The sequence below is a fragment of the Megalops cyprinoides genome, chromosome 17 (genome assembly GCF_013368585.1).
Source record: "Megalops cyprinoides isolate fMegCyp1 chromosome 17, fMegCyp1.pri, whole genome shotgun sequence".
Lineage (NCBI taxonomy): Eukaryota > Metazoa > Chordata > Actinopteri > Elopiformes > Megalopidae > Megalops > Megalops cyprinoides.
Genome location: NC_050599.1, coordinates 7308336 through 7321541, shown reverse-complemented (window position 1 = coordinate 7321541; position 13206 = coordinate 7308336). Strand labels below are relative to the sequence as shown.

Here is a 13206-nt window from a genome sequence, read left to right as displayed (position 1 = left end):
TTAACTGAATGAAGGGTCGAAGGGCGAATAGGGTCTTTTGACGTGACACCACAAAATGCACTCCTGAAAAATCTCTGAGATCATGTTCACTGTATTATATTGTGTACAGTAACTTGGTGCCTTTAGTGTAAACGAGAAAATCACATTTCGGTATGATAGGCTATTAACTTATCCTCGTGCTGCTTCACGGTCTTGAATGAACTGTAACTCAAATAGCTGCATGTTCGATTCAGCAGCTGGTAAAAGGAGAATGTTGCACTGCAAACCACTTTTTGGCTTTGTATGAATTGCTTTAATCTCACCAGGTCCTTTGCTTCTAACAGGAACCCCACACCGAACACAATATGTTTATTAATGCAAACGATTCGGCTTGGTTGTGGGACTGAAAACATTTCATAGCTATTTTTTTTTTTTTGGAAATAAAGTTTAGATGTTGCTGGGGAAGACGCTTTTTATTCTTTTCTTTTCAATGATGCTACATAGGCTACATAAGCAAACTACTCCAGTGTTAAACTTCAATAAGCCTTAAAAAGATTGTGTTCTCTACAGTTATTTTACACATCTCATTGGCTTCATAGTTTTGATCAGACTAACATAGTCTATGCGTCTTTTTTCAGAAACATCGAATATTATTAAAATGCTTTACAAATAAATTCCAATCCCATTCAGATTACTATCTTCTTACATAATAATGAATCGACAATCGAAAAAAAGACTACAAGTACCAAGAGGCAAACACCAGAAGTGACGGCCAGGAAACGTTCGAAGGAAGCGGAAATTCATTAGCTAAACAGCGGAAGAGTATGTATACAATGGAAATCAATTAAATTATGAAAAAGCTCATTAATGGCCTGTCTCTTTGTTGTACAGAAACCGCGATTGAAGATCGCGTGATACTCGCGGTTGTCCGTGTGAGACTGGATGTAAGGAGGACAAAGGAAAACTATTTCAATACACTTTATCTGAAAATACCCAGCTTCCTGGCCAGCTAGCCAGCCATAACAAGCTTGCTAGCTGGTTAGTTAGCCAGCTAGCTAATGTTAAATATTAGCTAGTGAGTTGCGTCTTGGCTGTCTTGCTAGCTATGTTAATGGTAAATAGCTACCATGGCAGGCAAATGTGATATGGCAGCGAAGCCCCCGGCAGTATAAGTTGCTAGATAACTAATGGCTGAGTTGGATTTTCGCTTTAATGTTGTCTAGCTGGCCAGCTATTCTGGATACCAGTTTAAAGCAATGAGCTGATAGTTTTGGCCGGCTAATAGTCCTCCAGAAGAGACTGCAAAACCCGCAAAGCTGGCTGGAAAATGCCCAGAAGAAAACAGTTGAATCCGCAACCTGTGAAATGTAAGTAGCTACGTACATTTCTATAAACACCACAAGCTGAATGTGAATACGTTTAGCTTCTTAGCTCGCAAAATAAATGTAGCTAGTACCTGGGCCCTTTGCTTTCTGGCTAGCTAATTAACGTAGAGTAAATTGACTATTGTTTATAGTTGGTAAGATAACGTCACGACTCCGCCAATACAACACAAAGCAACACAGGACATGAATGTCATTGATAGCCCCGCAGACATATGGACGTCTGGCACATGTGTTGTGACACATGTAATGCTTTTAATGGCATGTATTGCTGTGATATCAGCTTGAGCAAAAGAAAGTAAACTAAAACATTCAAGCTTGAGTTAATGGTGGTAGTGTATGCTTCCAGTGTGAATTGTTTGGAGCTAAAAGATCATGAGCAAGTGTGGAACTCTTGGGTGATTTTTGTATGAGGTCTGCTAAAGTGGTGGCCATCGGAATTTGATCTTACCACCCTTCAGCACCCCTCCCCCTTCTCTAAATGTCATCTGTGGCTCTTGTCCCTTCTCATTTTGTCTGAAAACTCTTATCCTGTTATCTCCTGGCCAGTTAGCTAATAGTCTTTAGTTCATCTGGGCTAGACTGCCCTTTCCTGGACTAGCACAATTCTGCAGATTTCTTGCTTTCTCAAGGTTGCCTTTATCACCTTTTAGCACTTATAGGTCGTTTTGGATAAAAGTGTCTGCCAATTGAATAAATGTAAATGTAAATCTTTTTCACAAATGAAGCCTAAATGTTTGATCATGTGACATAACTGAATGAAACTGGAGTCACAGGCCACAGCTGAGCTGCTGGACTACAGTATCCTAATTCTTTAAGTCCCACACTCATTCCTAGAGTTCAGGTCTGCTCTGAATTTAGGATGAAAACTGACTTTGTGTGGGGGGGGAAGGTTTGAGGGGTGGTGGTATATTTATTCCACTCCAACTCTCTTTAGCGCCACCTGCTGGATTGTTTTGAAATTGATATTAAGACTCACTGAATTTTATAGAACTGGAATGTAGATTTCCTTGAATCTGTTGCTGATGTCATATAAAATCGAAATCCATATTTTAAAAGCATTCCTATTGCATGTGATTGTTTTACAGGGTCCTACATTTTAACATAACCCTCATTTCTACAGGCAAAGACAATTATTTACAAAATATTTAATGCATATTATTTGGCTGAAGCAATGACATGTTTACACACACAAAAAATCTAGTTGTTCATACAGATGTAGTGTAAAGAATCTGTACATTTTGAGTGCATCCAAACTGTCATTACAGTTTAGCACAGGACACAAGGAACAACAGCTTGTACTGTCAGTAAAAGTATCCATATGTATATGGCTAAGAAGTAAAATGCTTGTGTGAACAATGTTTGAAATGTAGCAGTTCATTGACTGTATTGTCATAACTTAATATAAGATTTATATTTGTCAGATTTACATATTCATAGCTACACCTGGTAAAGGAATTCATTTCAGTAGAAGAAAATGGAAAGGAGAAAGGACCTAGACCATTTGTCTGTATGATTTGGACACATTTGTAACATATGGGACTTATTTTAGGCATTAATATTTACATAAATTTACATTTACATTAATATTTACATGTAGCAACTTAGAAGTAATGCTTTATCCTTAATGAATCTCAACCAAAGCATGATATTCTCCCCTCGGGTCACAGAGATTATGGCATCTGAAGTAATCGACAATTCAGTACGGTGCAGACCTGGCCTAATGTTGTCCCATAAATGACGCAACGTCTTCTGAACCAAACTCTTCTGCAGTACTGGCTGTCGATCCTCATTGGTCTGTGTTGGCAGGAAGATATGTACAGGTGGTGCAGCACTGAATGTAAAATTGAAAAGAAAGCATTCATGCATCTTCTTGAGTTTCTTGCAATGTATCAATCAACAATGTATGTTGAGGAAAATAATATCTCAGCAAAATAATATCTCTGGTGTCTTATATGGTTGACGTTGACAGTATGTTGGTCTACCTGCATTTCTCAGACTGTTGTGTTCTGTGTAGAAGTTTTCTTGTTATTGAGAGAATCCAGGCTCATGAGGGAATTTTTTCTCCTCAAGCTGTAAGCAGGTATATTTTATTCACTGTATGCAATCTGTAATCATAACAAGAGTAGAAGTGTGTCATGGTGGTGAAGTGCAGGGCTGTAACCAGAAGGTTGCTGGTTCGATTCCCTAATGGGCTCTTGTTGTACTCTTGGGCAAGGTACTTAAACCACAGTTGCCTCAGTAAATACCCAGCTGTATAAATGGATACAATTGTAACTTGCTCTGGATAAGAGCATCTGCTAAATGATGGTAATGTTATGTAAGTAATGTAACATTAACATTCATTGTATCTCGATGATGACTGGTGTCTGTTTTATGGTTGCAGTGGATTCTGAAGATGGTGTAGCTGTTGCAGATCCGGAGAGCCTGGTCCTGGAGAGTGACTTTCTCTTGGGGCGAGACCTGCAGTTCGGAGAGCATGACACCGAGCACAAGATCCTAGGGCTGGAGAAGGAGGCTGAGGGTGAGTGACAGTTGGAGGCAGTGACCCTCCAGCCCTGGACCTGGGAAGCTCCTGCTAGGTGCCTGTCCCTCTAATACAGCTCTTCAGCGACAGCTTTGATTGATGTGATGTATTTTCATATTGGAACTGTGTTGCACTTGCAATTTGGAGCAATTTCTCTTGGTTGGTCTGTGAGGTCGGTAATGGGTTCCCTCCCTGGTTGGGTTATAAATGGTCATGCAACACAACAGAAATCCCATCAAGCTGGCTGGGAGAAAGTCAGGCGGCAACAGCAGGGGTGGGGTAGACACCCCTTTGACTACCAAATGTGGCTGTATTCTCTTGACACCCAGAAAATCATCACTGCTAACTGATGTGGGTTATCTGTGTACCCATGTGTCTGTCAGCCTCTTCTGAATATACTGAGCAGATCAAACTCATCCGCTATTATGACATCACAAGATAATATGCGCTGTTCAGTGTAGCTGGCTGGTCTCCATCCAGTAAATGCACAGGGATGTGAGAAATGACACAATCCTCATGGGGACGATTGCAGTATGGCGTATAAGGCTTAATTACGTGTTGCCTCATTTATTCTCAAGGTAATAGATGTTGTTATATGTATCTCATTAACACGTCTGCACAGCGAAATTAAACTTGCACTGATTAAGAATAATGATCTGAGTCCTGCATTGTAATGTTAATCGGAGTAGAATGCACTTATCTTTCTGCAAGGAATAATGAAGCCAGGATGCATTTTCGAGAAACGCCCTGACAGACGCTGATGCCTGTGAACATAATGGAAGCAGGTTTGTCATACAGTACCAGCAAAAGTCTGGACGCACCTGATTAAGATAATGGGGAAACATGCATTCAAACACATTCTGATCTAAAGACTTATGCTTAAATGCTTGAAATTTGTTTCTTAGACAAATTACAAATTGTGGAGTTGATGCATATGCATGAATTTCTTTCCAAAAATAATTTTTAATCTAAAAAAATATTTTTTGGCTATGAGCTAGTTTTGATTTGTTTTCTAACACTTTTTTGGTCTCTGCATGATTCCATTTGTGTTATTTCATGGTTTTGATGTCTCTACTATTATTCTAAAATGTGGAGAACAGTAAAAATAAAGAAAAGTGTCCAAACTTTTGACTGGTACTGTATGTCCTTGCGCATGTGCTTGTATGTGGATAACACAAGCAGTGTTTGGCTGGCAACTGTCTGCGTTTCCACAGAGACATTTAGCAGGTACCCTGTGGTGTCTGTGCAAAAAATGTTTAGCGTCTTTATGCGCGCTGAGACCTGGCTGCTCTCTACCTATTCATTAAAAAACACATACTGTGCATTGTCAAGGGACATAAATGATTTACAGTTTTATCACAAAACTCAGGCTCATAATTTGCTCATTTTTACTGTGCTCATATATTCTCACTGTACCAGGTGTAAAAATACCTCATTATTTTAGCAGCCTCCTGGAGTTCAGCAGAGCACAGTCTCAGAAAATGCATGTCTCAGAGCATATCTGTGGAATTGAGAACAAGCCTGAAATGATACAGTGCATTCTGGTTTGATTTTTTTCTTCTATTACATTTTTAAGTTGACAGGGTTCACTGATTTTTAAATCCATACTTAACTAAGGAGAAAGACATAATACCCCAATGCTATAGTAAGACAGTATGATTTTATTTTTACAGAACTGCCTTGCAGTCCCTAATGAAACTTAAAGGTAAATGTACCGGTGAGGATTATCTGATGTAAAAGTAAAAAGATTATGTTACATGCTGTCTGATCACTACAGCACCCATTCCTCTGTCTGGGCTGTGGTGGAACAGAACAGTTTTACAGGGTTTCTTCAATGCCATTGCACTGCAGTATAATCTGTTATACACCATTCTCTATACCCCAATTATACTCACAAACTCATTTCTCATTATATACTATTTACACTTTTTACCCTTATACTTGCATGCTCATTGTCGTTATACACTATTCTATATACATGGGTTATGTCACTCCACACTTCCAGCAGCAGGGCCGGTATAACTGCCGTTGTGACTTTAAAATGACCTTAAAAGCGATCTTTTAAATAAAATCCAACAAATCTACACCAGCGTTTAGCATCAGCAAATGCTCCACGTTAATATTGTGCTGTAGCCCTCCAGTGAGTGGAGCACGTTGCACATCTGCTGTTAACTTACATGGTGAAAGAAATGTCCCAGCTGACCGTAATGTTCACTGTCATCATAATGTTCATCTTTATTTTAATGTTCATCTTCACTTTGGAGCATCTCATCCTCTTAATGTTCATCCTCATCTCTGTCTTTGTCTTAATTTTGGTGCATCTGAAGCCCCCCGCAGCAGGAGACACAGTAACCTGGCAGGCTGACCTTATCCACGGATGAATCAGTTGAATTTAGTGTTTGAATGGAAGCTGAAATGTGCGTTTTGATCTTGATCACAGAGTGGTTAAGTGAACATAGCATTGGGGGAAAAAAAAGCATTAGCATAGACAGTTAACTGCACAGAATGGTCTCAGCCACGGAGCGCTTAAGTGAACAGAGCACAGAATGAAACGGTAGCGTTCGGGTTTCTTCGTTGCGAGCTGCACTCGCTCATGCTCCGCTCCATTGCACATTGTGAGTTAATGCTCGTCTTTATCTTAATGTTCATCTTAATTCTGGCACTTTTCACCCTCTATTCAAATGGCGTGAGTCACAGGGCTGACTCCGTTTGTCACGGTTCATCTTGGCTGAGATTGTGTCACAGGAAATAGCCCTTTAGCTAGACTATATAGTATAAATGTGGCGCGGGGGAAAAAAAAACTGTAATTCATGCATGTGTCAATGCATTGCTATGATTCTTTTAGTTTCCTACAGTACACACAGAGAAAAGATACAACTTTAAATGATTACAACTTTATATAATTCAAAAAACATGTCTCAAATCAGGTATTGTGCAATAGATAAGCAACCAACACCATTTTGATGTTTGTGTCCTATTTCAAGAGAATGGACATATGGGGAAAAATATGTGTTGGAAGTTGAATGTAGCATTCTGTCCTTCAGTTATTACTCACATTATGGAATTTAGATGATTACCACATGTAATAGTGCAGGTAAAATATGTATTTTATACTTTGATTGTGATTACGTTAGTTAATGAGGAGCATCTGTAGGACAATATGGAGTGCATTAAGAAACAGAGCCATCCTGATCTTATTATTTTTCGTTTATTGCTCCATTAAAGGAATAGGCATATGTATTAGAAATACTAAAATATGAAAAGGTCATCCATACTGGTCAAAGCAAGGTTGGTATAATACAAATCCAGGGAATACAGTAGTGTTCGTGAACACAGCCAGCAAATATGAGCAGAAAGGATATGCATGGAACTGTTTCCAGGATACATGTTGTTGCCAAGGCTACCTTTAATCCTGCCCATGTTTGCTGTCTCTGTCTGTAGCCACAGGAAAAAAAGAAAGGGGATAGGTTTCCATGCAGAGTGTGTTTAATTGCATTTTAACAAGACTGCACAAGTAAGAATATTGCCTATATGCATGAAGGAATGCTCAACAGCTTTGTAATTCTGTATCTGTAATTAATAATAATATTGAGTCAATATATTGTATCGGTTTCTTGTAGAAGCTTGTTTTCTCGTGACTTTAAGTGCAGTGTTCTAAAAGCAAAAAAGGGCACTACTCATTCATGTTTATTTAAGGAACAACAGTTTGTTGTGGACTGATAAGTCCAAAAATGCCATTTAAACAGAGGAAATTGAAAATCGGGCTTATTTTTCAGGCATTTTTGACCTAAGAATTTTTTTAATGGTAGGCCTCGTGTGTGTAAACATCTTGTAAACAACTTGAATCAAAATATATTTTAGTACTCTATGTAAGTTTTATATCTTTTATATTGAGCCAGTATGTAGGTTATGATGTTTCTTTACTTCAGTGAAATGTGTGAAATGAGTGTGCCTACTGTTAAAGCATATCTGTCCTATATTGACATTTTGGTAAAAAAAAGAATGATGTTTAAAAAAAAAGCAAAATGCGGTCATGCCACCATGATTATAAAAAGGTCATCAAGACACCAGCATCATCAAGGACACCATTATGGCAAAAACGTTCATCATCATCATCATCATCATCATCATCTACCTCATCATCATCATCATCATCATCATCATCATCTACCTCATCATCATTATCATTATCATCACCATCATCATCATCATCTTGTGAGCCAGGGCAGTCATCATCATTATCATTAGGCCTGGTAATCATCCAGGCGGGGGTTTCAGAAGCACAATAAAAGGCCGGCCCCAGCACCGGCCTTCCTCACATTCTCTCCTCGCCAGCTGGGAGCAGTTTGCCGCTCCGCTCCTTTGCCTGCGAGGAGCCCGTCTTTTCACCCGGCCGGCCAAGGGCCTTTCTCTGCTTCCTCTCCTCTCTCCGTGTCTGGCATCCGCAAGCCTGCTTTATTCCATTCTGCAGCCTGTGGGTTTTTTTCTTTTGTTTTTACCACATACGGTGTAACAGCAGTAGATCCAATCCTGCGTATGCCTGTGTCGTAAGTATAAGTGCAAACCAATGATAATGCTAGTAGGAATTTGGCATTGTTTCACTACAAAAAGGAGATTAAAATTGCATGTCAGATTTTTTTGTGGGCACAGAATTAACGTCAAGAGGAATGGGTGTATGCTTGTAATTTAATTTACAACTACGTGTTTGTGGAAAAATAAAGTAGGCTATGTGCACTTAGATGTGTGTGTGTTTTGGCTTAAGTTTGATGTGTTTATCATCCATTTCTGACTGTGAAATGCTGGAGCGACCCATATGGTGCTGAATTGTATAACTTTAAAGATTACATGTAATGTTTGATCTTAACTACTGAACAGTGTTGTGGCTTGGAGCATTATTTTATAGTTTTTTACTCATTGTTTGGATTTAATTTCTTACAAATGTCTCAGGAAATGAGAGATGTTTTCTTTTACTTTTTTTTTACTTTGATTTTTCCCATCCATAAAATGGAAATATTTTAACCATGTGTCTGCATATATCATGCCACACTTTGACATGAAAATTGCATTACCCTGTATTTTAAGACAGATTTTAGGAAGACAGATTTATGTCTTTTATGTATATGTAAAGCATGCCTGCTGGGCTGTTATTTCTTTGACTGTTTCTTTTCACGTTTTAAATGTCTCCGTGGGGAAAAAAGGGATTGAAGGGAATAGGTAGTCGTATGAAAGGTATGCTCGTATGAAAATTTGATCGCCCCTCTCTCTCCCCCTGCACTCGGTTTTGATTGGTTCCTTCCTTGTCACTCAGACGCAGCTGACATCGGGATCGGCGTGTTCCCCCTGTGTGATGAAGACTGCCCTTCCCACACCCCCCTCAGCATGGAGAGCCAAGCAGACGACCCCCGGGACACGGAGAGCGAGCGAGAGGAGGGGGGCATGGAGCCCGCCCTCCCGCCCTTCCTCTCCTGCCAGCGCTGCGGCCAGCTCCTGACCGACGCCCTGGGGGAGGGGCTACACCGGGCCGGGCCCTATTGCACGAGCTGCAGGGCAGGGGGCGGGGCTGTGGGCGGGGACAAAGGCACAGGCATGGAGGCGGAGTCAGCGTCACGGGGGAATGAGGACGAAGACGTGGGAGGGGCCTACGAGGACGGGGACGGCCCCGCGAAGCTACACTCCTGCAAGCTGTGCAGCTTCTCCTCCCGCTACTCCAACCACGTCAAGCGGCACATGAAGACGCACAACGGCGAGAAGCCCTACCGCTGCCCGCTGTGCGCCTACGCCTCCGCCCAGCTCGTCAACCTGCAGCGCCACCTGCGCATACACACCGGCGAGAAGCCCTACAAATGCGAGCACTGCGCCTTCGCCTGCAGCTCGCTGGGCAACCTGAAGAGGCACCAGCGCATGCACACGCCCCACAAGTGCGCTCAGAACGAGTACCGCCCCGGCGGCAGCAGCCTCGGCCTGGAGAGGCACGTGATTGGACGCCGGACTTCGGGGGAGGAGCCTTGCGCGTCTGCTGAAGGTGAGCGTTCTCTCCCCAATGCTTAACTGAAGCCATTCCATGTGGCAGCCATTACATTCTCACTGTCTGGATGTGGCAGTAGAGAGAGGGAGACACACAGAAATTGAGAAAGAGAAAGCAATGGGGGGAGAAGTCAGAGATGAAGCAGAGCTAAAAGCAAGGACAAAGATTTTTTTAGTATTTTGTTTCTGCGTAATATTGTACAGCTGTGATAATCATGTAATACAGGAGTTTTATTTAGGAACATTAAGCCTGCGGGAATGTTCCTTTCAACACTGGATTATGAAAGATATGACATTATGTTTTATAATAGAAAACATTCCACGTTTATGAATACAGTAATGCCTTATCTGATGAACATTTTGTCACATGGCGAAGTTTTACTCAAATGTGTGCAGAGAATAATCCTGGCTTGTGTTTGGTGACAGACACGGTGTCGTCGGACGCGGCACTGCACTCTAATGACGATGGCGACTTCCTCCAGAGCTACGGCAGCCTGAAGGCGGAGTGCAGGCCCCCCGGGCTGCTGGACGCGGGCGTGGCCGGGGCCAACACAGCGGCCGACGCCCTCCCGGAGCTGCTCTTCCCCTTCGCCTGCCGGCTGTGCGGCCTGGCGCTGGACGAGGAGGACGAGGAGGACGCGGCAGCGGCGCGGGTCTGCGGCCGCTGCACCCTGGAGGTGCTGTCCAAGGAGCCGCCCGACAGCCCCGGCGAGAAGGGCGAGCGGGCGTACGCCTGCGCCCTCTGCGCCTTCGCCACGCACTACCCCAACCACCTCGCCCGGCACATGAAGACGCACAGCGGCGAGAAGCCCTACAAGTGCCCGCAGTGCGACTACGCCTCCGCCCACTTCGACAACCTGAAGCGGCACCACCGGGTGCACACGGGCGAGAAGCCCTACAAATGCCACCTGTGCGACTACGCCTGCGGCAACCTGGCCAACCTCAAGCGGCACCAGCGCATCCACTCGGGCGCAAAGCCCTTCAAGTGCGCCGTCTGCCACTACAGCTGCAACCAGAGCATGAACCTGAAGCGTCACATGCTGCGGCACACGGGCGAGAAGCCCTTCAAGTGCCAGGAGTGCCCCTACACCACGGGCCACTGGGACAACTACAAGCGGCACCAGAAGAAGCACGGCCACTCCACCGACGGCTGGGTGAAGGTGCAGATGCCCGACAACGAGGAGGAAGAGGAGGAGGAGGAGGAAGAGGAGGAGGACGAGTAGCTGCCAGGCATGAGGGGGGAGTGTGTGTCTATGGGGGGGGCAGGGAGGGGAGGGGAGGGGAGGGGCAAGCACAATTAGGGGGAGATGTTTTAATGCGGTGGTAGTGAAGTGGGGAAAAAAAATGCCTACATTGACGCCACCAGCGTATTCTTGGTGTTCTGTGTCCTTGAATTTTTTTTTTTTTAATGTGGAAAACCTCTGGTGGCTGGTTTGTAAAATATGCACACATTTCAGAGATTAATTCTCAGCTCGGTCTGTTGCCTTTTTAGAGGAGAGTGGAGAGAAGCTGCAAAATGGCATGGCGATTAGAGACCGCCTCTGTTGCCGCATTCATAGTCTCCTCTACTGCACTGATAAATGGCTCTCCTCTTCTCCAGTCCTGCAGAGGGCGCCAGAGCGGCCATCTGGATTGGATCATATGTGACTGGAAATCATGTTGCTTTTGATTGCTGTGCATTATGAAATGTGAAATAGCTCATTGTTTTGTTGTTTTCTTTCAAAGAAACAAAAATGACACATAGCAAGCATGAATGTGTCAGAATGAATAAAGCATTTATTTTTTTAAACGTTGTAATTTCTTCATTAGAAATACATATTTTTAATATATAGACTTTTTTGTTTTTGAAGATTGTGTGGTATGTTTGTGCTGTCAGTCCTTAATGAAATCCATTTTCTCACAAGGGGAAAAAGCAAAAGGGACCATGATTAAATTGATTCGGTGAGGCCTGTCACTTTATGCAGTTCAACAATTTCAGGTTGTGAAGAAAAGATGAAATGTTGATATGAAAATATTTGGGCTCAAGATTTAAGTGTCCTCTTGTCCTGTATGCAGTCATTGCATAATTGCCTTAACTATCCAGAAATAAACGGTTGAACTTAATGTTGACTTAATGTGACACTTGACGTCAGCATGGTCATCTGTCTTCACTGTGTTTCTGTGTCTTTCCCTCTTTCACTAACACTGCCAACAGTGCAGGCTGCACAACCTACACTAGCAATGTAATATAAATCTTACTGTTGCAAGTTCATCTTAAAATATTTATATACGATTTTCCCATGATTTTCTTTCGTTTTAATCCATTTTAATCATACTTTTACACAACTTCCACATTTTTCTCCAACAAAGTGTTTTTTTTTTTAAAGCAGAATGTTCACAAGAAAAAAACACAAGGAAAATACTGTTTGTCAAAAGCAGGTATGAGAAAAAATTAGATACATTTTGTGACAAGAAAAGGTTTCTCAGCACTAGATCCTAAATTGTTTTGTTTTGCCTCAGTTGCTTTTGCCCTGGTGCACAATCTTTGACATGGCATGTGTGATGTTTGCGTCAATCACAAAAGGAAATGTGTTGTGTGCAAAGAGAAAGTGATCACATTTTGCTATGTATTTGCTTTTAAATTCCACTGATGGTGATCAGCAGTCAGTGAGGTCTGGGGATGTAAACTCCTTAAACGCCATGAATTTGCACACGATTGTGTGACACCATCTCAGCACAGAGCACAGTTGAATGTGTTCTTACCCAGGGCAGGCTTCTGATTGGCTCAGCCCTCCCACCCTCACCGGGTTCGCATTCTGTACTTTTCACCTGAGGCCATGACTGTGTGCCAGTACATGAAGAACCTTCCCCACCCGGACCACAGTCCCCAGGCTCTGAATGCATGTTGTGATTTTTAATTACATGAAGGATCATTCCTTTCCTTTAATTGGAGGCAAACCCACATTTTCTTGAGGCAGTTCATTTAATCCTCCTTATAAATCTGGCAAGCCTTTCCTTGACGTGGAACCCTCAAGTACAAATGATAGGACTAAAATTCATAACTGAAGTTGGTTTAATCCCTATATAAGCTTTACTGGATCCTGAATCCTATGTGTTTCAGCACTGAATGATACAACATTTAATGGTATGGTATTATATGTGTATAAGGGTGCTTAAGACCATGTTAGGTATCTTAAATGTTTGTGAACAGAACAGGCGTGCGTGGGTTTGTGCATGTGTTCATATGTGCATTTTAAGGAGCAGAAACTACATTAGACTGACCTACAAAAATCTTCTATTCCAGATCCTGGACAG

The 13206-nt window shown here is 42.4% G+C and overlaps 1 protein-coding gene across 1 annotated transcript; it reads left to right on the top strand.

Annotated features, from left to right (window-relative positions):
- The first annotated feature begins 778 nt into the window (after positions 1 to 778).
- Positions 779 to 11147, top strand: znf513a (zinc finger protein 513a). Its single transcript, XM_036549187.1, has 4 exons — positions 779 to 1346; positions 3748 to 3885; positions 9197 to 9910; positions 10339 to 11147. Exons 1-4 carry the CDS (start codon positions 1307 to 1309, stop codon positions 11133 to 11135), a joined length of 1689 nt encoding a protein of 562 aa, XP_036405080.1. The 5' UTR covers positions 779 to 1306; the 3' UTR covers positions 11136 to 11147.
- The last annotated feature ends 2059 nt before the right edge of the window (positions 11148 to 13206 follow it).